A 22,067-nucleotide genomic window follows, 5' to 3' on the forward strand; every position below is an offset into this window, starting at 1 on the left:
TCGTGTTTCCTCCTTTTCGTGTCCTGTAAAAGATGTAATCTATTAAAGTATTAACTTTTGGAAAACTTTTCCCACCATATCTTAGTAACTTTTTAAAACTAGTATTTTAAAATTAATGTAAACTATAATTGTTATCAAGATGTTCTGACATAGTTTCATTACAATTCTCTGTAGCTTTCAAAACAATCGATTTTGCCTGTAAGATCTAGTTACTTAAAGATATTTATGTATTTTTTATTATTTCATTCCCTAAGTATTTGAAGCATATTATTATATGGTTGAGAAAGTAATCTCTCTTTTAAAACCCGGTTTTCCTTAAATAAGTCAAAGATATATTTACGTTTTCATAATAGATACAAAAGCATTTAGAAAAGTTGGTAAGGTGCCAGAAACTCTTTTCTGCTTAGAAACTGTAAATGTAGAAATACAAGGGGATAACATAAATAGCTGCTAGCAGCCTAAATGCTAGTGGAATTGCACAGGAATTTGTGAATATTTTTGGGTGTTTTAGAACCATGTGTATATATTAAAGGCTTTTTATAAGTGCTAATTTTAATAGCTAATGATTCACATTTCATAGGTAGCAGTGCATGTAAAATATACACGTCTTTTTCTATCTGTCCTTTATGCTATTTATGCTAATTCCATTGAGGATACATATATCCCTTCTTTGTAAAATTTCCCAAGAAATTTAGCTTTATGTAGGAATCCGTCTGATAGTGCATTGGCTATGGAATCTAGTGACATAGGCTCAATTTCAACCTCCTGTTGTTTGACTTTCAGTTGCTCACTCCTCTTCTTTAAGCCATAATTCTTCTCTTTATATAAAATAAGTAACAATACCTACTTCTTCTAATTGACCCTTGATTCTCATAATCCAGTTATGAGATATATGTGAAAAACTGTAAATGAGGAAGCCAAATACAAATGGAAGGTTTTTAAACAAAAGGTAGGTTGAGTGCAGTGGCTCATGCCTGTAATCCCAGCACTTTGGGAAACCAAGGCAGGAGGATTGCTTGAGGCCAGAAGTTTGAGATCAATTTAGACAACACAGTGAGAGTCCCATCTCTACAAAAAAAAAAAAAAAAAAAAAAAGCCAGGGGTGGGGATGTATGCCAGTAGCAGTCCATGCTAGGGGGGAGGCTGAGGTGGCAGGATTATTTGCGCCCAGAAGTTTGAAGCTGCAGTGAGCTGTGAAGCTTGGGTGACAGAGCAAGACCTTGTCTCAAAAAAAAAAATTAGTAATGTTTTACATGAATGTATTAACAAAATTAGAGTAATTTTGTAGAATGTATTTATGAAATTAGAGTAATTTTGTAGGTATTGAAAACTAATTGGTCTTTGACTAATAAAAATTATGTAATACTGATTTTTAAATTCCATATAAATAGATTATGATTATTTTAAAATAAAACTTTAATAATAAAATATTAACAATTTTATGGTGACTTGTCACAAAAAGACTAAAAAAACCAGAAACCCTAAAAATATTATGCATGTCTCCTCTTAGATTCTGTATTCTTATTGTAGATGTGGTATATTAGTAGGATTTTCCCACATTTGATATTAATTTAACATTTAAAAACTTATGTCCAGGATTATTTCTTTGAGTATTCATTTGCTATTTTCTACATTGCCTATTCCTTAAATTGTCTATTCCTGAACTATCTTGCTATGGACACATAAAGTGAAGGTCAGGAATGGTTAATCTTTGCTCTGCAGTGAGGGCTTGTCAGGAAATACAAGAATATTCAGCAAATGATAGCCTACTAGAATTCTCCATGATCACATCATTTTTCCCAGTGGGGGGAAAACACAATGAATTGAGAAGATCAAGGATTTGATTACAACTTTTCTATTAATTTGCCATGTGACATAAGGCAATTCATTGAATTAATTTATTTGCCCCTTGGAGTTGGGGAGCCTGAAATTTAAGCCTAACCAACAACCATGTCTTATGAGCTTTGTGATCTTGGGCTAGTTCTTGTTCTTTCATCTATATAAGGAATGTAATAACAATTACATCCAGAAGTGATAGGATGATTAATGATTTAACTCCAATAGAAACAGGTTGACTACAATAGGGGGTGCTCTCTGGAAGAAGCCTCACAAGATTTTTTAATTATCATAGTGAATATGCCAAAACTAAAGATGTAGTCTTCAGCCTTCCAGGACCAGGACTCAATTTATCAGTACATGTCTTTAGGTTGGACTCATGTAAACCAGGCTCAAGAATGCCAGTTTATGACTTCAAAGTCTCCTCATTGCTGGACCTTCCTTGATCTTCTTGACTAAATGTTTGCATGCCCTAGACTCACTCTCAAACCTTTACTCTTTTCACTCTATTGTCACTCCATGGATAGACTCCTGGTTGCAAATACCATCTACAACTTAACTCTCAAATTGGTATCTCCAATCCTGTCTTCTCCCTTGATTTCTAGATTCCTACCTGACGTGTCCACTGAGAAATCTGACATCTTACCTCAAAAATAGCCAAAGTCCAACTTTTTACACCCCCGCTCCATCAAAATGTAATCTTTGTCTCCATCTTGACTGTCTTAGTTAATGGCAACTCCGTTCTTCCAGGTGATCAATCAAAAACCAAACCAAACCTAAACAAAAACCAAAAAACAAAACACAACAAAACAAAAAAATTAGGAATCTTCCTTGAAGCTTTCTCTTTCTCTCATACGTCCTATCCAATCCATGAGCAAATCTTTCAGATTCTACCTTTAGCTATATCCATAATCAAACCTCACCTTACAAATTACACTGTTATTTAGATGTAAGTGCTTCCTTCCTCTAGAAACTTTTGCAATAGCCTCTTCTTAACTCCGCTCTTGACCCCTAAATTCTATTCTTGCCATAGCAGTTGGAATGATTCTGTTAAAATATAAATTGGTAAATGTGAAATTACTACTCAAATCCCTCTGATGGTTTTACTTGGAAGAAAACCCAGATCTCTTCAGCATCGCCTGCATGGCTCTATGGGATCTGTTTCCTTCTGCCATGATCTCCCTGACCCCCCAGCTCCCCACATAGTTTATTCCTTGTTTACTCCAGCCTATCTGCCTCCTTGCCTTTCCTTCACTACACCGGGACTCTCCTCCCTTGGACTGTTCCTCCCCTAGATATTGTATAGGTCACTCCCTAACCCATCAAATACCTCCTAGAGTGGGCTTCTCTGACCTCAAGCTCCACAAATGTCTGTTGTGGTCACCCTACCAACTTGATGGGCTCCCTACCCAAAGTTTGGGTAGACTGATGTTATACATGCATCAAGAGAATACAAAAAGGTTAATTACTGACAGACCCTTCTGAGGAGAGAAACGAAGAGTTCCAGGCATGTCCAAAAATGGCTGGAGAGCAGGGGAAAAGACTGGCTCAACTTCTATGTGATAAAGGAACATCACTAGGGTGAAAGTTCCTGGACTTCAGGCCTGCATATGTTGATCTGCACATACCGCTGGTGCCCAAAGAAGGAGCACTGGGCATTCTTATCATCTTGCTGAAGATGAAAGGATAGTGATGTGGTGTGAAAGCTGTGAGCAGTCATGCCTGAAGAATGCAGATGGACACTGGATTATGAGGTCTGTCTTATTCTTGAAAGTGGCTTCTTTCACTGCTTTATTTTTCTTCCTAGAGCTTATAATTCCATTACATATTTTATATATAATCTCTTTATTCTCTCTTAATCTTCTTCCCTCCACTATTACATAAGTTCTATTATGTATTATTATATCCTTAGTGCCTAGAATGGTGCATGACACATAGTAGATCCTCAACATTTGTTAATATTTAAACAAAAGAGAGTAGCAAATAGAACAACTCCAGTTGCTGGGATACTCGTGTGCTCATGACCAACATAATCTTTCCCTAGTCTCAGACCTGCAAGGAAAGCTAAATTCTACAGAACGTTGGTGTTTCTGGAGGAGACAAAGTCCAACAAGGGAATTTGGATAAATCAAAGTTTCCATCATTGCAGGCAGGGAGTTGGGACTCTGATGCATTCAGGTCACTGCGGAAATTACCTTGCTAATGGGCCCCTGCACTTTTCAGAACTTTTCATTAATGAGCACTGGTATTTGTAGCTCAAGTGACAGTTTTTCTGAGTTTCTAGGAAAAATCAGCCTCCCTTCACATCTACAAATCCTTTTCTTAGGTGAGTTAACACAGTTATTCAAGTTAGAGCCAAGTCGTGCAGACTCTTGGAGCTGGTCTTTCTCTACAAGGTGCCTTTGAATGTTCTGGGTCTGGGGCATTTGCTTTTCCTCCACTGTTCTCCCATGTGCTGCAGGATAGAAAGCAGCTATTCAAAGTAGTCTGTAAGTGGCAGTTCCTATCCCTGTACTATTATGTCTGGAAAATGAGGAGTTTGAAATAAGCCCACTTTGTGCTGTAAGACTTGAAATCACAGAAGTCTTTTCAAACTATCTTTTGTGACTTAAAATCTTTGTTAAACTGATGGCTGTCATCTCTGAAACCATGGCCTACCCAAACTCAGGCTTGAGTTAAAGGCAACATTGAAAAGATTTTCAGGGGCAGCTGGAACCTGTGCTGTCTTGACCTTGTAGGCCACTCATTTTAAATGATACCAAATCCTTTCTTAAAAGAAGTCCATACTCTTTCCCCTCACCACTCCTTTCCTGCTTCAGTAAAAGAGAGTCTGATCTCTTTTAAGTCTGTTTTCTGCCCCAGTTCTCTGACATCCTGTTCACATTTAGTGTTACTTCTTATTGACTCTGCGATAGCCATTTGACTTGGTGTCCATATTGTTTCAGTGTATAATATTGGAGTGTCTGTGAAGAAAGCAAACTGTTGGAATGTATTGTCTTTCTTATTATTACATAAGGTGTGTTGGTGTGACACATGTATATGTATAATTGTGAGTAGGTTTTAGGAAAAATAAGTCTTATAATCCCTAACATATGTTTATATTTTAGATGATCTTTTAGGAGTTAGACCATGCTTTTATGCATTAAATGGTTAGTTATTTAAGGCTGAAGGCAGAAATGATTTGCTTCTTCGTTTTCACTATGAATTTGTTTCCTTCCTGTCTCTTCACCTATCAACAAACATTCTTTTGTTTCATGAAAAAATTAAAGTTGATATAAAATTACCTGTATTTAAATAGAGCTTGAGAGGTTCACTTTTCTTAGGCATATAAAGAGGTTATTCAGCCTGAGTATGTTAGAGATTCTCTGAGTAGGAATAACCACATGTTTTAGAAGAAAGGGGCTTTGTTTTTAGGAGGGCATTGTTAGAGGCCTGAGTATTTCGGGAAATGAATAAATAAATTCTTGACCTTGTAGGAGGTACCTACAGTTCAACTCACTGTGCAGCAGCTCAGCAGACACTGCTGGGAAAACATCTCTCAAAGAACCTTTTGAAGAAACCAGAGTTTTGGTTCAAGTCGATATGACTCCTTTATTGGTATCATCACATCAATTTGATGAATGGTCCTGAACGCTAGAGGGATATATCTATTGAAATCCAAGACCTTGGGATGTCTGTATTAAAAGCTCTGGGCCACTAAGCAAGTTCTCTTTTAAATTTTAAAAGGAATTTCAAGTAGTTGAAGATGAAATGAGCATTTTCTACATGTTTGAATGTGGCTTACTCAATGTGTGTATGCAAACATATAAGCATCTGACAAATAAAATTGAAATATTCCAATACTTTTTCAGCTTCATTGAGTAAAGAACAAAACCACTGAATTAGAAACTCATGTTTTGATGACTTCCTATTACTGAAGCCATGGGAACAGGATGGGTAAATAGAGAATGGGCTTTTGAGGCTTTTTAAAGCTGGTTTCCTCACCACTCCCTCCATCCTTCCCCATCTTGTTCCTTCCCTCTCTTGTTCCTTCCCTCGTACCTTCGTTCCCTCGTTCCTTCGTTCCTCCTTTCCTTCCTTCCTTCCTTCCTTCCTTCCTTCTTTCCTTCCTTCCTTCCTTCCTTCCTTCCTTCCTTCCTTCCTTCCTTCCTTCCTTCCTTCCATAAATATGTTGTGAACACTTCTTATGTAGCAGGTCCTATTGCAGGCCACGCTGTAAGTCATGGGGTACAGCAGAGGACAGAGCAGACAACAATCCCTGCCTTTATAGAGCTTACATTTTAATGAGTTCAAGTTATGTCTGTATCTTATGTGACCTTGGATCTGAACTTCATTTCTCCCTATGCAAAATGAGAAAAATGCTTCTTATTTTATAGGGTTATTGTGATGATTAACATGAGACAATACAATACTTTGATATGGGGACTCAAGCATGTTTTCTCTTTGTTTCCCCTGACCTAGCAGCCCACATGGGTTTTGCTCCTGTCCTGCATTCTCTGAATTTGTCCTCTTTCTTGCTCTTTCTCTACTTTGGTTTTTGAGTACCCGTGAGTCTCAGTGCCTTTATTTCTATGTGTACGCAAGTCTTATTTGTGTGCTTTGGCGTGTTTGCCTCTCACTATGTCTTTCTTTGTATTTGCCTCTGTATGTCTAGTTTGTGTCTTTCTTTTTTGATCTGTGTGTGTGTGTGTGTACGAGAGAGAGAGAGAGCAAGAGAGAATCTGTGTGCATACATCTCTGTCTCTGCATTTTTCTCTCTTAGAATGTGAGTTTCTCTCTGTCTCTGTGAATTTGTCTAAGTTTTAAAATAAAAGTTATGTGAAAAGGAATTTGAAAGAAAGTGACTTTATTCCAGTGAACAGTTTGCAGACTGGAAGATACAGCCTTTGTTATGAAACTTAGGTACATTCCAGAGAACAAAGGGAAGGTTGAGTTTTTATAGCAACAGTTCTGCTCAGGTTTCCAATCATGTTCATTTATGCAAATGAAATACTCAAACTTGCTGAGTTTTGATTGGTTGATGTAGCTGAGTTCTGACTGATCAATTCAAGCCACAGCTTATTGGTTGGTTCAGGAAAAATGAGCAATAAGAGTTAGCTATGAAAGCCTTAACAGTAGGCCAGTGCAGTAGCTCATGCCTATAATCCCAGCACTTTGGGAGTTTAAGGTGGGAGGATCACTTGAGCCCAGGAGTTCAAGACCAGCCTGGGCCATATAGTGAGACCCTGTCTCTACAAAGTTAAAAAATTAGGTAGGTATGGTGGCACATGCCTGTAGTCCCAGTTACTTGGGAGGCTGAGGCAGGAGGATTGCTTGAGCCCAGGGGTTCAAGACCAGCCTATGCAACATAGTGGGACCTCATCTCTACAAAAGTAAAAAATTAGCTAGGTGTGGTGGTGCATGCCTGTAGTCTTAGTTACTTGGGAAGGTGAGGTGGGAGGATTGCTTGAGCATGAGACGTTGAGGCTTGCAGTGAGCTGAGATTGCCCCACTGTACTCCAGCCTGGGTGACACAGTGAGATCCTGTCTCAAAACAAAACAAAACAAAACAAAACAAAACAAAACAAAACACCTTAGACTCAAAGTTAAGCAGATGTATGTGAGCTTTCTGAGAACTCAGAGAACGTGTGTGACCTCTAGTCAAAAAACAGCTCATTGGTTCTATTTTATGTTTAGGCCCAGTTAGCCACTCAGGACTTATCTTGAGGGATTGTCTCATTCAGGTTCATATTTGGATCGCTACATGAATGTGTGTGAGTATCTCTCTGTGTTCCTCTCACAGTGTGAGTCCCTCTGTCTTTGTGTGTGTCATACTGTGTTTAGGTTTCTATAATGTCGATTTGACTCTGTCTTTTTTTCTGTTTTGTTCATTTATATTCTCGCTCTCGTCTGCCCTTTCTCCCCTTGCTCCCTAGCTCTGACTCTGTCTGGCTCTGCCTCTCATCTTTTTCTCTTGCTCTGTGAGTCTCTCTTGCTTTCTTTCTCTCTAAGTCTCCCTCTCCTTCACTTTCACTCTCTTTCCTGCTTTTCATCAGTCTTTCACGCTCTCTGTCACTTCACATCTTTCACTTGTGTGTGTGTGTGTGTTTTTGTGTATTCATTTATTTAATTGTACTCATTATATTTATACATGCCCTCTCATTCCTATCCCAATATAGCTTAGATATTCAGTGATATTTAGGTAGCAATCTCATATCTCAAGAAGAATAAAAAGGAATAGAGATTTATTCTAAAGAAGCCGTAAGGGGATTTATGGACTGAGAAGAGGAGTTTGAAAAATTACAGATGGATATTGTCAAGATTTGGTTGTATTTTAGGTGATGTACCACTGATTTCACAGTATCTCAAAACTGATCAATATAAAACCAGATATAATTAACAACCATCAGGCCCTCATCTCTATGTTTAGATAGTCCGAGGTCACTTTTTAAGACTCTCTTTGCTGATCTTGATGATTTTTCTTCTCCAATGGTTGTCATTCTGCTGAGCCTGCTGTTCTATTTCCTTGACTACAACCTAGGTTCTCATCATCATCACCCTCATCGTCTTTTGCCTGAACTACTTCAGGTGCTATCCCTGACCCCACTAACTTTCCATCCATCATGCCAGGTGGGGGCAGGTTATTGTTCCATCATCAGTCTCTCCTTGATGCCCTCCCCTGGCTTCCAGTCTTCTTCCAGGGTTCACCAGTAGAGTTTCACAACATAAACAGTTGGTTTTTTTTAAAAGGCTCACCTGACCAATATTTTGTCCACCTACCAATATGCCCAATGTGTATAGGAAGTCATGCTTTTGAATGCTTTGACTAGGCTATTTTCCCCACTACATATATTAACTCCCAGTTATTTCTAATGGGATAAAGCCCTTTCCTGAGAAGGAAACATAAATGGAAAATACATGGGAATCTGGACAAGGAAACTTTATGAACCAATATTTGTAGCACCAATGTATTGGCCAATTAACCAGATGGTGCTTAACTTGTTTTAATACTAAGAAGTTTTTGCTATTTGGACTTTTTATCATTTAGGAAAAGGTTCAGCAAGCTTTTTCTGTAAAGCACCAACCAAGTGAGTAAATATTTTAGACTTCATGGGTTATACTGTCTTTCTCACAACTATTTAATTCCACCTATGTATCTCAAAAGCAGCCATAGATGAACCATAAATATGTCTGGTTGTGTTTTAATAAAATATTATTTGCAAAAACAGGATGTGGCTCAGATTTGGCCCCTGCAGGCTGTAGTTTGCCAAGACCCAATTTAGACTTTATGATAATATCTTATTATGTATTCCATATAGGTAAAATTTTCATTCCTGTGCACACTCGTTTTTTAAAGCTTTTTTTCTTTCCCACCTTTCATTTATGTATATGTGCATGAGTGTATGTGTGTGTGTGTGTGTGTGTGCGCCAAAAATATAGATAACTTTTGGGCTTTCTACAGGGTTTCATATAATTTTCATTATTATTATAAATAAAGGAATCATATTATTTTCATTTACATATAATTCCATACTCATAATTTGAATCAAGAAAACAAAAACCTAAAACATGTTACTAGTAACTTTCAAGAAATATCTCGATAATAGCAACACTAATTGTATCACATATTTTATGTAAATTATGTCATTTATGTTTTACTATTTTGTAAGTGTTATGTTTAGATTCTTAACTACCATTTAAAACAAGATTTTAGAGAATTGTTTTAAAGTATTTTGTGTATGTGTGCTTACTGAGTCAGCGTAAAGATGTTTGTAAAATTTTAGACTTTTATTAATTGAAGACCTTTTATTTGTAAATCTTATTTAAAGTGCAGTTGAATAGATTTAAAATTAAACTTTCATGAAATCTGAATTGACCATCATTATATAGAGTAAAAAATGTTACATCCTTGTCATAAAGTTAATTCTAGATGAATGTAATAGGTAAATGTAAAGAAGATAAGAAGAAAATAATATATAGAATTTTTTGCTTATATAATGGGAAAGAAAAATTTAAATCACATATTTAGTAGCAATATTAATAAGAACAGAGAATGATCCATTTAATTATTAAAAACATTGAATATAGCTGGGCACAGTCCGCCTATAATCCCAGCACTTTGGGAGACTGAGGCGGGTGGATCACAAGGTCAGGAGTTCAGGACCAGCCTGGCCAAGATGGTAAAACCCCGTCTCTACTAAAAATACAAAAGTACAAAAATTAGCCAGGCGTGGTGGCATGTGCCTGTAATCCCAGCTAGTTGGGAGGCTGGAGCAGAGAATTGCTTAAACCCAGGAGGCGGAGGTTGCAGTGAGCCGAGATCATGCCACTGCACTCCAGCCTATGCGGCAGAGCGAGACTCAGTCTTAAAAATGGAAACAAAACAAAACAAAAAAAGAATATAATGTTAAAAATAAAAATCAAATTAAAAGAAATAAATGCTTGTAATTATTTTAAAAAGTGTCAATCTTCTTAATATACTATTAAAAGACAAGCATTCAACTTGGTTAAAAACAAAGAAAAAGAAATTAAATACAAAATATTTTCTTATCAAATTGTAATTTTAAATTAAATGAAATGTCATATTTTTAAGAATTCTTCATTGAAGAGGTATCCATCTCCCTCTCCTCAATAAGATATAAATAGGAATGTCCTTGTTAGCCAACAATTTGGTAACAAAGCCATAAAAATATTTATAACTATTGGCTTCTTCCAGGGATCTGTCCTTATGAGATGCAAAAATTTATAGATAAAATATAAAATATTCACTCTACTGTCTATAATGATGAACATTTAAGAACAATGTAGCAATTCAGAAACAGATGATGAAGAGGTAAATTGTGATATAATTATATGATAATATGAGCGTGGAACATCATATATTTGAATGATAATAATTTAGAATAATGTCCAGAATTTATTAATAAATTATAATATATGGCCATATTATGGTGATTATAACTTTTAATGTATATATAGATATGTAACATAATATTCATATAGTGAGATTACATATTATTTCATTTTTTATTTTTCTGTATTCTCTAAATGTTCTCTGATGTATGTATATTTCAACATCAAAAGAAATACACATTTTCTTTTCCCACATAACACTAAACAATAGATCAATTGATCTTTCCTCATACCTTTCAAAGCATGATCTTCTGGGTTTTCTTTAAAGGAAAGACAAAATTTTTAAAAGAGATCTTGGATATTAGAGAAATGAATTTGATATTTTGGGACAAAAGTCTTGATCCTAGTTTTGAAAATTTGATTCTCTGTATCAACTAAATTTCTTAGGATGATTGTTTTTATTTAGCAAGCTTAATGGCTATAGCCCACACAAGTTAAAGCCTGTGGAATTTTGTTTATAAACCACCTTCATATTGGATTTCAGAGAATGCCAACGCATTTTATCAATAATGATACTTGCTAAAACTCATCTCATACCTGAAAAGCTTCCAAGCTTTTATACTATATAAAAGATTGTTCTCTGTTCAAGCAAAATAAATCCTCAGATTTGCAATGCTGCTGTTTGATGTGGGAAAATGGCAGTGGAAAATCCAAGAGCCAGTTCCATGCCAGGCAGGCAAAATCTGCCATGCCCATAGGAGGCGGGAACCAGAACAGAACTGCTGTGGGTTGTATTTACTGGGAGAAAAGAACCCTCTGTCTCGAAAGGAACTACAGATGGAGTCTTTTCTCCATTTGCAGAATAATTACCTTAAACCTCATTTGTGTAGGTCCAAGGAAATCAACAGGTGAGGGTGTTGTTTCACATAATTCCACAGTTTTGGCTATCTTATTATTTTCTTTTTTCTTTTTTTTTTTTTTTTTTGAGATGGAGTCACTCTGTCACCCAGGTTGGAGTGCAGTGGTGCAATCTTGGGTCACTGCAACCTCCTCCTCCCGGGTTCAAGCAATTCTCCTGACTCAGCCTCCTGAGTAGCTGGGACTACGGGTACCCACCGCCATGCCCAACTAATTTTTGTATTCTTGGTGGAGGCAGGATTTCTCCATATTGGCCAAGCTGGTCTCGAACTCCTGACCTCAGGTGATCCACCCACCTCAGCCTGCCAAAGTGCTGAGGCATAAGCCACCGTGCCCAGCCTCAATTGAATTTTTAAAAATCAAAACAGTGCTTTTACACAGTTATAAAAATGAAATAGTACTCTTAGAGTAAGAAATACCTCTGCATTATCAGTACTTGCTCTCTAGAAGTAAGCATCTTTAATTCTTCTAGGACATTTTTAGTTATTATTTATCTCCATATTTCTCAGTAAAGTATGTATTCTACTATTTTTTGATTTTTCCATTTTAACTGTCATCTACCTGGCTTCCTCCTCACATACTCACTATCCACACACATATATTTGTTCTTTGTCTGTGACACCAATAAAATTATGATAGTTTAAAAATATTTTTATGACCAGTTTTTAAATTATTGTAAAGAAGCGACAATATATAAATTTTATTCATAGGTGAGACATACTGTATTTATTTCATTACAACTTTTTTCCTTTTATTCCTTATAAATAATAGTTGTCTCATTTTTATATTTTAAATTTAGCTTTCTAATGTCTATCACAAATCCATCTCAAACTCCCCATCATAGCTAACATTTCTTTGTGTGTATGTGTGTCACTCTGTCGCCCAGCCTGGAGCGCAGTGGCACGATCTCGGCTCACTGCAACCTCTGTCTCCTGGGTTCAAGCATTCTCCTGCCCCAGCCTCCTGAGTAGCTGGGACTACAGGTGCACGCCACCATGCCAGGCTAATTTTTTGTATTTTTTAGTAGAAATGGGGTTTCACCTTGTTGCCCAGGCTGGTCTCTTAACTCCTGAGCTCAGGCAATCCACCTGCCTCAGCCTCCCAATATACTGGGATTACAGACATGAGCCACTGTGCCTGGAGCTAACATTTCTTAGTAAGATTTAATAACATATTGTGTGTTTTTAATAAATCGCATTTTTTAAAGGCGTCCCTCCTGATGTGCTGAATCAGTGAGTCACTGTCCTCCCAAATGTGAACAACATTCTGATTTCTCCCAGTATAAATTAGTTTTGCTTGTTCCTCAAAAACAGAATCTAAATGAAATTATATATATGTGTCCTTTTGACCTTGCTTCTTTGATTCAGCACTATGTCAATGAGATTAATCTTTGTTTTAAGGTATAGCAGTAGTTCATTTTTTCTCATCGCTTTAGTTATGGCAGGCAAAAAAAAAAAAAAAATGGCCCCTTCAAATATGTTCATACCCTAATTCCTGGAATGTGTGAATATGTGTGCAGTAGAAACATTGGCAAAAGGGATTTTGCAGATGTGATTACAGTTACAGAACTTAAAACAGGAAGATTATCCGGGTGGATACAATATAATCATATGAGACTAATTGAAAGCAGATGATTTTCTCTGGCTGCAAGCAAGGGAGACTCAGCATAGGGGAAGCTGGAGATTTGGAAGATGACGGGTACTCAATGTGTCATTTGTTGTTCTTATATGTAGAAGCCTATGTGGAAGAACTGGAGAGAGGCCTCTATGATCTAAGGGCAGCCCCCAGCTGATAGCCAGCAAAGAAAAGAGAGTCTTAGTCCTACACCCTCCAGGAACTTGATTCTGTCAAGAACCTACCTGAGCTTGGAAGCAGATACTTCCGAGAGTCTCCTAATAAGACCCTGGCCAGTCAACACTTTCATTTCAGTTTTGTGAGTCCTGAATCACACAATCCAGTGAAGTTGATGTGGACTTCTGACCTACAGACATTGTGAGATAGTAACTTGGCATTGTTTGAAGGGTCCAAGTTTGTGAAAATTTGTAGGGCAGCAATAGAAAACTAATAGAAGACTATTCCATTATGTTACTATAACACAACATTTAAAAAATATCTATTTTACTATTGATGGATTTGGATTGCTTTCAATTGAGACTTAATATGATTAATGATGCTAGGAACATTCTTATATGTGTCTTTTGGCAGATGTATGTACATATTTCTATTGGTAATTAGGAGTGGAATGGATAGGTTGTATTATATGCATATTTCAGCATTAGAAGATATTGCTAATCAAAGTGGCAGCAGTAATAGGCACTCCTGCCCATGGTCTATGAGAGTGCCAGTTGTTCCATGTCCTTGCCAACACCTGTTGGAAAATTTATAGTGCTAAAGAAGAAATCACAATGTTTGTAAATGTTTGTTGCTACTTCATGGTGTTTTGATTTGTAGCCTCTGATGATGAATGATGTTAAGCATATTCTCATATACTTACTGGATGCTTGGAGATATTCTTTGAGAAGTACCTGCTCAACACTGTCAATCATTCAAGCAGTCCATAAACAACACCATAGCTTCTTGATTGGCTCACCATATTTCCATAAAACTGGTTAGTAAGGAAAGAATGAACTCAGATGGATTTATACAGCACAGAAAGCATGATAACCTTCTGTTCACATCTCAAGTTCACAACAGTTCCCTCTCCCCACACATCCTATGGGGAATGCAGAGGTGGGCCTAGGTGGATGCTACATCTGTGGCATAGGTCTGTGCCTCAGCTGAGAACACTGCCCTTAGGAGCTTCCCAGTCATTTAAGGGGCTGCTGATAAACCTGTCCTTTCTTTATATCTGAGAAAGAGTTAATAAAGATATGCAAGTAAATCTTCTTGTATGTAAACAAATTTTCTACGAGAAGAGGAGGGAGACTTTACTATCATGGAAAGTAAATAAATTTTCTCTGTGACCCAAAAACCATCTCTAGCTTCCAAGCCTGTTTGCCACACAAATACCCTTGAAAAGATATGTATATAGATATAGCTATATACAGTTACATAAATATACATATACATACATATATTATAGTTCGATACAAATATATGCACATACATTATATAAGTATATATACTTATATATAAGTATATATAAGTATATTATATAAGATATATATCAAACTATTATTTATACATATATACTTTTTAAAATATAAAAATATGTATTTTTAATGTATTGCTTTTGCTGCATAGCATAATTTTTATTCTGTCTTATTTTTCTTATACAGTTCAGAATATTTTTTTAATTTCCATTGTAATTTTTTTCTTTTACCCATGGGTTGTTTAAACTTGTATTATTATTATGCAAACATTTGGAGATTTTCTAGTTTTCTTTTTGTAATTGATCTATGGTTTAATTTTATTGTGGTCAGAGAACATAGTTTGAATGAAGCCTAATGCTTTGAATTTGGCTGACACTTGCTGTAAAACTCAACAAATGATTGATCTATTTTTGATAAATGTTTCATGGGTACTTGAAAAAAATGTGCATTCTTCAGTGACTTGTTATACTGTTCTTTATACATACATTAGGTCAAGTTGGTTAGTTTTCTTTAAACTTCCATATTCTTATGGTTTTTTTCCTGCTTATTCTATCAGTAGAGAGATAAGTTAAAAATATCTCAGTCTATTTTAGCTCTGTCAATTTTTGCTTTATATAGTTGACTACATTCTTAGGTAAATAGAAATTTAAGGTTGCTATCCATACAGTGAATTGACCCTTTTATTATTATTAATTATCCCTCTTTATCTCCAGGAGTGTTTCTTTACTTAAGGTCTACTTTGTCAGATATTAGTATAGTCATACTAACTTCCTCTTGTATGGCTTACGTTTTTCCATCCAACTACCTTCAATTTTGGGCTCATGTAAGATTTAAGATGTAGTTTTCATAATCAGTATATAGTTGAATTTTATATTTTTATGCATTCTAAAAGTTTTTTCCATGATTGCATATTTAGTCCATTTACATTTGATGTATTTATGATATATTTGCTTTTATAGCTTCTATCTTCCTATTTTTTCTTGTTGTCTAATCTGTTATTTGTTCCCTTTCCCCCTTAATCTTCTTGTGAAATAATATTTTTATTATTAGTTTTCATTGATTATCTCTTTAATTATACATCCTTTTATATTTGTTTTATTTATTGAAGTATTTGTCTTTGAGTAATTACCTAGAAGGATACAAGATTAATTTTTAACTTACTACATTCTATCTTCAAATAGCATATTTTCCACTTCTTTACAATGCAAGAACTTTGTAACACTTCTCTTTTCTGGTCCTCTTCATTCCTTCCTGGTTTTTGTTTCTTTGCTCCTATATAATATTGTTTTCTTTGGTGCTAAGAACTGCCTTTAGTGTTCCATCTGTATCATTGTACTAAAAACAAAATATTCCATTTTTATTTGTCTGAAAACATGTTTTTCCTTTAGTTTTGAATAATTCTTTAGCTGAATATAGAATCCTAGGTTGACAATTATTTTCTTGTACTAGCTTTAAAATATTATCATATTGTCTTCCAGGCTTATGGTCATTGTTGAAATGTCAGCCTTAAATATTCATGTTGCCCCTTTGGAAACGATGTTTCTATTTCTTTCTGCCTGCTTTTAAAATTCTCCCTCTTTGTTTCTCTAATTTTTATATACTTTTTCTTCTTAGCAATTTTGCCAAAAAATGTCTAACTGTATTTCCCTGGTATTTAATCTGTCTGAGGTTTTAGTTGTGTGTGTGTGTGTGTGTGTGTTTTTTTTTTTTTTTTTTTTTTTTTTTTCATGGCTTCACGTCTTTCTATCACTTTTGGAAAATTCTCAGTTAAAATCTCTTCAGAATTACCTCTTCTCCATTCATTTTATTATTCTATAGGGCTCCACTTGTAGGTATTTTTGACATGTACTTTGTGTGAGGCACTAAATACCTGATGGCACATAGCTGGGATTTGTCAACAAAAGGCTCAGGTTCTAGGGTGATTAAGTGAGGATCCAGCCATTTTATTGAGATACTTCCAGAAGTCAGTATCTTTTCTCTTGGACTGACCAGTTTCCTTGATAGTAACTGAATAGCTTCCTGCTCTGGTATATGATTTGGGGTGTCGGAATTCTGATACCAGAGCAGGAGAAGAGTTTAGTGATCTCATCTTTTAGTATGTAGACTTTCATTTAACCCTTCTGTTTTCTATAATGTTAACTTGAAATAAAAATTTCATAGAGATGCATCTCTAAGCAAAGAGATTATCTGGAAACGAAAGATTGCAATTTGGAACACATAGAACAGCGTAGCCTCTAGGTGTGTCTGAGGAACAAAAGGAACGGCTGGGGTTTAATTGGGAAAACAAGCAAAGTTATATAAGCTGTTTTGAAGGAAGTTTCACTGGTACTGGCAGTGTCTTATTGGAGCTGGCGAGTTCTGATTGATGAGTGTCAACAATTACCAGGTAAGACTTAGAGTTACAGTAGGTCTTTGTGCTTTTGCTTTTCAATTACAAAAACAGTTTCTGGAACAGGCATGCATGACCTCGGTGCCTTTCTCCATGGCCTCCGAATCCATTTTAGTTGGGCATGATGTGAAGGACTCTATTTTATAAAATTAATTTTCACAGTAAGTTCCTCAACCCAAACTGGTGTCTGGTTAGACATCTCCAGAGACAAATTTCCAGTCTTTGGCCAATGTGTAGCAAGGGCAGACTCCCAGACGCTTTGTCTGTATTTAGATATTTAGTTATACAACTGCTTCTTAAACAAATTTCCTACTAGGCTTTCTGCTTTCCTCATTCTTTTTGATGCTTGCTTGACACTTTCAGGAGCCTTTGTTGGGTGCTAAGCTGCAGGCTTAGATTTCAGCCTTATCCATTCTGCTCAAACACATGTCCTTTTGTCTCTTCACTTTTCAGTTTCCAAAATTACCTCTCAACTCACTTCTGTTTATTCTTGAAAATTCATAGATTAAAATATTCCCTTTAAAACCATTTAAATGGTGTTTAGAGAAGAAACTGAAATGAATAATGTGATCCATTGATCATTTTAAATTATAGGTAGCAAAGAAGCCAATTTCTCTATTTTATTGTTGTTGCTGATTTATTATTACATCTTGTTATTTTGCATTTTTTGGTGATGATGGAGGTAATCAGAGCAAATAATGGATTTATTGTGACTACACTGATAATATATTCTTACTCTAATTTTAGGTGAGTGTAAAAGTTCATGTTAGTTAAAACATTACTTATTGAATATAGAACAAAATAGAATCCTATATCTTCCTTTAATTCTAAAATATGAACAAAAAGTAAAAATGTGAGAATATTCTAAAATAATAGTCACATACAGTTGCCATAATATTTACAAGTCAAATATTACTTTGATTCTATGGCCTCAAATTATTGTTTACTCTATGTTATTCACTGTGTATTAACTATACACTACAGTATATAAGGAAGACAGTTATTATTACCTTTCTTAAAATAGATGAATAAACTGAGAATCAGAGTTAGGAGTTAATATCTTGTTCAGAATTATATAGCTAATTACTGCTAAGCCTGGACATCCAAACTTAAGTATGTTTCATAATATTATCAAAGTAATGCTTTTTTTCTTCCTGAAAAATGCTTTCTTCTTTACCTGACATTTACTCAAAAAAGCCTTTAGTGATCTGCAATTTAGAATGAGCTGTTCCCAGATATGGAAAAACACAAACTGTATTATTCTTGGCCAGTGTTACTTTCATTAGAATTTGGACACAGTTCTGCAATAGACTTATACACATATTTTAGCTTCCCTTCTATTATTGCACAATGCAGTTTACTTCTGTGACATTTTTCATTTAAATAATAATAATGAAAGAAACAACTGGAAACTGGAATTAATTACAAGTAAAACATTTTCCTCTAACAGAGAGAAGGAGAAAGGGATCATAAGGTGCGTTTGGCAATTGGAAACGGTATGCGGAGTGATGTATGGAGAGAATTTTTAGACAGATTTGGAAATATAAAGGTGTGTGAACTTTATGCAGCTACTGAATCAAACATATCTTTCATGAACTACACTGGGAAAATTGGAGCAATTGGGAGAGCAAATTTCTTTCACAAAGTAAGTACAGCATTTTCCTTATTAAAGAAATACATTGGCGCGGTGGCGCACGCCTAATTCCAGCACTTTGGGAGGCCGAGGTGGGCAGATCATGAGGTCAGGAGATAAAGACCATCCTGGCTAACACGGTGAAACCCCGACTCTACTAAAAATACAAAAACAAAATTAGCCGGGCATGGTGGCGGGCACCTGTAGTGCCAGCTACTCGGGAGGCTGAGGCGGAAGAATGGCGTGAACCCGGGAGGCAGAGCTTGCAGTGAGCGGAGATCACGCGACTGCACTCCAGCCTCCCCCACCACCCCCCCCCCCCCCCACCCGCCAAAAAAAAGCACATTGAGGTCTGCCAGCTTTCTTGGATATTGTGCTTGTAAATTGTGGTAAATATTATCACCTTTTTTTTTTTTTTTTTTTTTTTTTTTTTAAATTTCTAGAAATAGAGTAGTGGCCTCAGTGTGAGAGACGAGGGTACAGGTTTTGTGAACCTCAGTTATCTTCCGTGTTTTCTCTCTCATGTCACCATAATGATGCCTTTTCTTGTTCAGTTTCCAAATTTAATGATGTAATTTATAAATAGCAAGCATAGGCCCTGATATATGTTAATTTGACTCTTTCCGTTTTCCTTAAGTGTTTTTATTCCACTATTTCTACTTATCTTTCAATGTTTATACCACTCAATTCTATACCGGCTTTTAATAATTTTAAAACTATATTAAGATACCACTAAAATCTTAAAAGTAGCCAAATAAATCAACTTTTTAGGAGGAGAAGATTGACAGCTGATTTCTCAATAGCAACCACAAAACACAAAAGACAGTGGACATTTACCTTCCACTGGCTTGGAAAAAATAACTGTCAAACTGGAACTTATATTCAACAATAATTTTTTCAGAACAAAGGCAAAAATAAACATAGCAGTCTCAACCTTTATAAAGCAAAACTGATATAGCTGCAAGAGAAAATAAATCTTCAATAATCTATAATAATAAACTGCTAATTGACATATGAAAACCCTGCATCTAACAACTGCAGTGTGTCTATTGTATTCAAACACTTTTGAAACATTTACAGAAGTTCCTGGGCCAGTTGGGTAATTCCAACAAATTTCAAAGGATTGAATATATTTAAATTATGTTCTCTGAAAACAGTTTAATTGTTGGTAGAAATAATTTTTGTAAAAGACAACTAGATAACCTCCTATATATTTGGAAATAAAACATTTCTAAATTTCCATTCATCAAAGAAAAAATCATAATAGAAATTAGAAGATACTGTGAGCTACCTCCTAATGAAAATATTACATGGAAAAACTTGTGCACTTAGCCAAGAATACCTGAAAATTGGATGGAGCTCAGTAACCATCTCTGTAAGTTAACTTTTAAAAGGACATCTAAAATAAACTCAAAAGAAATAAAAGGAAGGACGTAATAAAGAGCAGAAATTAATGACATAGAAAAAATATTTGGTGAGGAATATAAAAATAGATAGAAATATAATTTTTAAAAAGTAAAGAAATCGAATCTGATTGATAGAAGGCAGAAATAATATCAGGAATGGAAAAGGGAACATTGCTGCTGATACTTTAGACATTAAGACAGTAAAAGAGGATAGGTTGAATAAGTTCATATCAATAAACTTGAAATTATTAGATGAATTGGAAAAATTTCTAGAAATGTACAACTTACTAGAGTTGACTCGAATTATTTTATCACACTAAATGAAATAAATTCATACTCCAACATCTTCCCTTAGTTTCAGATAGCTTTCCCACTCAGGATAGTGAATATTCAAGAGCAAATGATTCCTCTCCTACAAACTCTTCCAGATAATGCAGAAGGAGAAAAAACTTCCCAACTCACTTTCTGACTCCTAAACCTGACATAACAGTGCAGGAACAAAAGTACTTCCTACAGGCACACATGTATGAGGAAAGTCTTTGTTTGATAATCTCTCCCCTCAGGTGTGTTTCCTTAGTGGCCTCACCTGTTCTCTGAAAGTAGCACTATCCTATATTATTGCTTTTGAGATTTCCAGAGCTCCCTACTCAAGCCATATTTAGAGCTGCTTTTAAAGAGATCTTTAAGAATCCCATAATGCGAACTTTGGTGCATTTTTATCACTTTCATCCCTAACTGCTTTAGCTTTATAGGTAAAGTTTTCTGTATAATAAACTGCCATACCTCAAAGAACACCTGGAAGCAACAAAGTATTTGCTTTTCTAATCCGTGGTGATTTTTTCAGTGTCTGGAAGGAATTGGCAGACATGTGTTTTTCATGCCGTAGCAGCTCACTTTTTCAGTCTAGTTGCCCAAAGCTAGTGTAAATAACGGTAATGCTCTAAACCTAAAGAAAATGCAAACTATTTTTATAATGCATTCTTTTGGGATTTTGAGGGTATAGTTGACATCTCAGAAATGCACTTTATTCTGAACAAAAGCATTTTGGGGAAAGTAAGTGCTGATTTTACTGAGTTTTACATTCCTTGCGGTTAATTTTCTCAATTCATTGCACTGGTTCCTTTACAAATTTGGTATTGATATTGAGCCGCTTTGTGAAGCTGAGTCATTCTAAAGCAACCAACAAGGGTATGATGATTTGTATTTTATATTACTGACTTTATTATAATTTTCTAATTCTTTAAATTTTCTGTCAACTGTAATAATGTCAATCATGTAAAAAGTCATGGTTGTCTTCAATTTATTTGGAAAACCTCTGTTTTTCAACTCATTTTAGTTTTCTTTTTCAGTTTGGAAATGAAAAAACAAAGTTGTGCCTAATACTACATGTCTTCTAGTCTGCCTTTTATCATTTTATTCACATGTTGTTTTCTTAGATAGTGGGTAACTAGAAAAATTTGGTTCAATGATTTTCTCATAATTAAGTGAGGAGATTTGATAAGTGTCTCTCAAAAATGCTAGCCTAATGGAGGCTCATGCTTATTATCTGGGAGGGAAGCAGTCTCCAGAGATAAAATGTTACAAGTGAAGTATAATTATAAGGCAGCAACAGAGTTCCTATAACCCATTGTCTTTATGTGCTACACTTACTATTTTAATGCATAAAACTGAAGAAATACTGTCCCACATATTCTCCCAAGGCAAACAATATAAAAAATTTAGTGACACCTTATTTGAGAGACAAACTCAAGTAGAATTATGAACTACTCTTTTTCTGTAGTATTTTCACCTGGGGAAAATAGGAAGAGTCAAACATAAAATACAAAGATAAAGCTTGAAAAAAGGGAGAAAATGAATCTAAATAAAAGGCAGATGAAAAAAATGAATGCACATTTTATACATACATGAAATAAAGCTCAGAAAAAAAACAGAAAATGAATCAAAAATAAAAGGCAGCTGGA

General features: G+C 35.4%; 1 protein-coding gene across 4 annotated transcripts in view; it reads left to right on the forward strand.

The window, feature by feature from the left end:
- SLC27A6 (solute carrier family 27 member 6) overlaps nucleotides 1-22,067 on the forward strand; it is an 84,696-nt gene that overhangs the window by 25,371 nt on the left and 37,258 nt on the right. For 3 of the 4 annotated variants that reach the window (XM_045394194.2, XM_015451845.4, XM_065546711.1), the window contains one exon: nucleotides 18,518-18,712. The exons of the other annotated variant lie outside the window; for it this stretch is intronic. In XM_045394194.2, the coding sequence (XP_045250129.2) occupies nucleotides 18,518-18,712 (195 nt within the window). The remainder of the gene's footprint in view (nucleotides 1-18,517; nucleotides 18,713-22,067) is intronic. 4 annotated transcript variants of the gene reach the window in all.

This window comes from Macaca fascicularis, chromosome 6 (assembly GCF_037993035.2).
Source record: "Macaca fascicularis isolate 582-1 chromosome 6, T2T-MFA8v1.1".
NCBI lineage: Eukaryota > Metazoa > Chordata > Mammalia > Primates > Cercopithecidae > Macaca > Macaca fascicularis.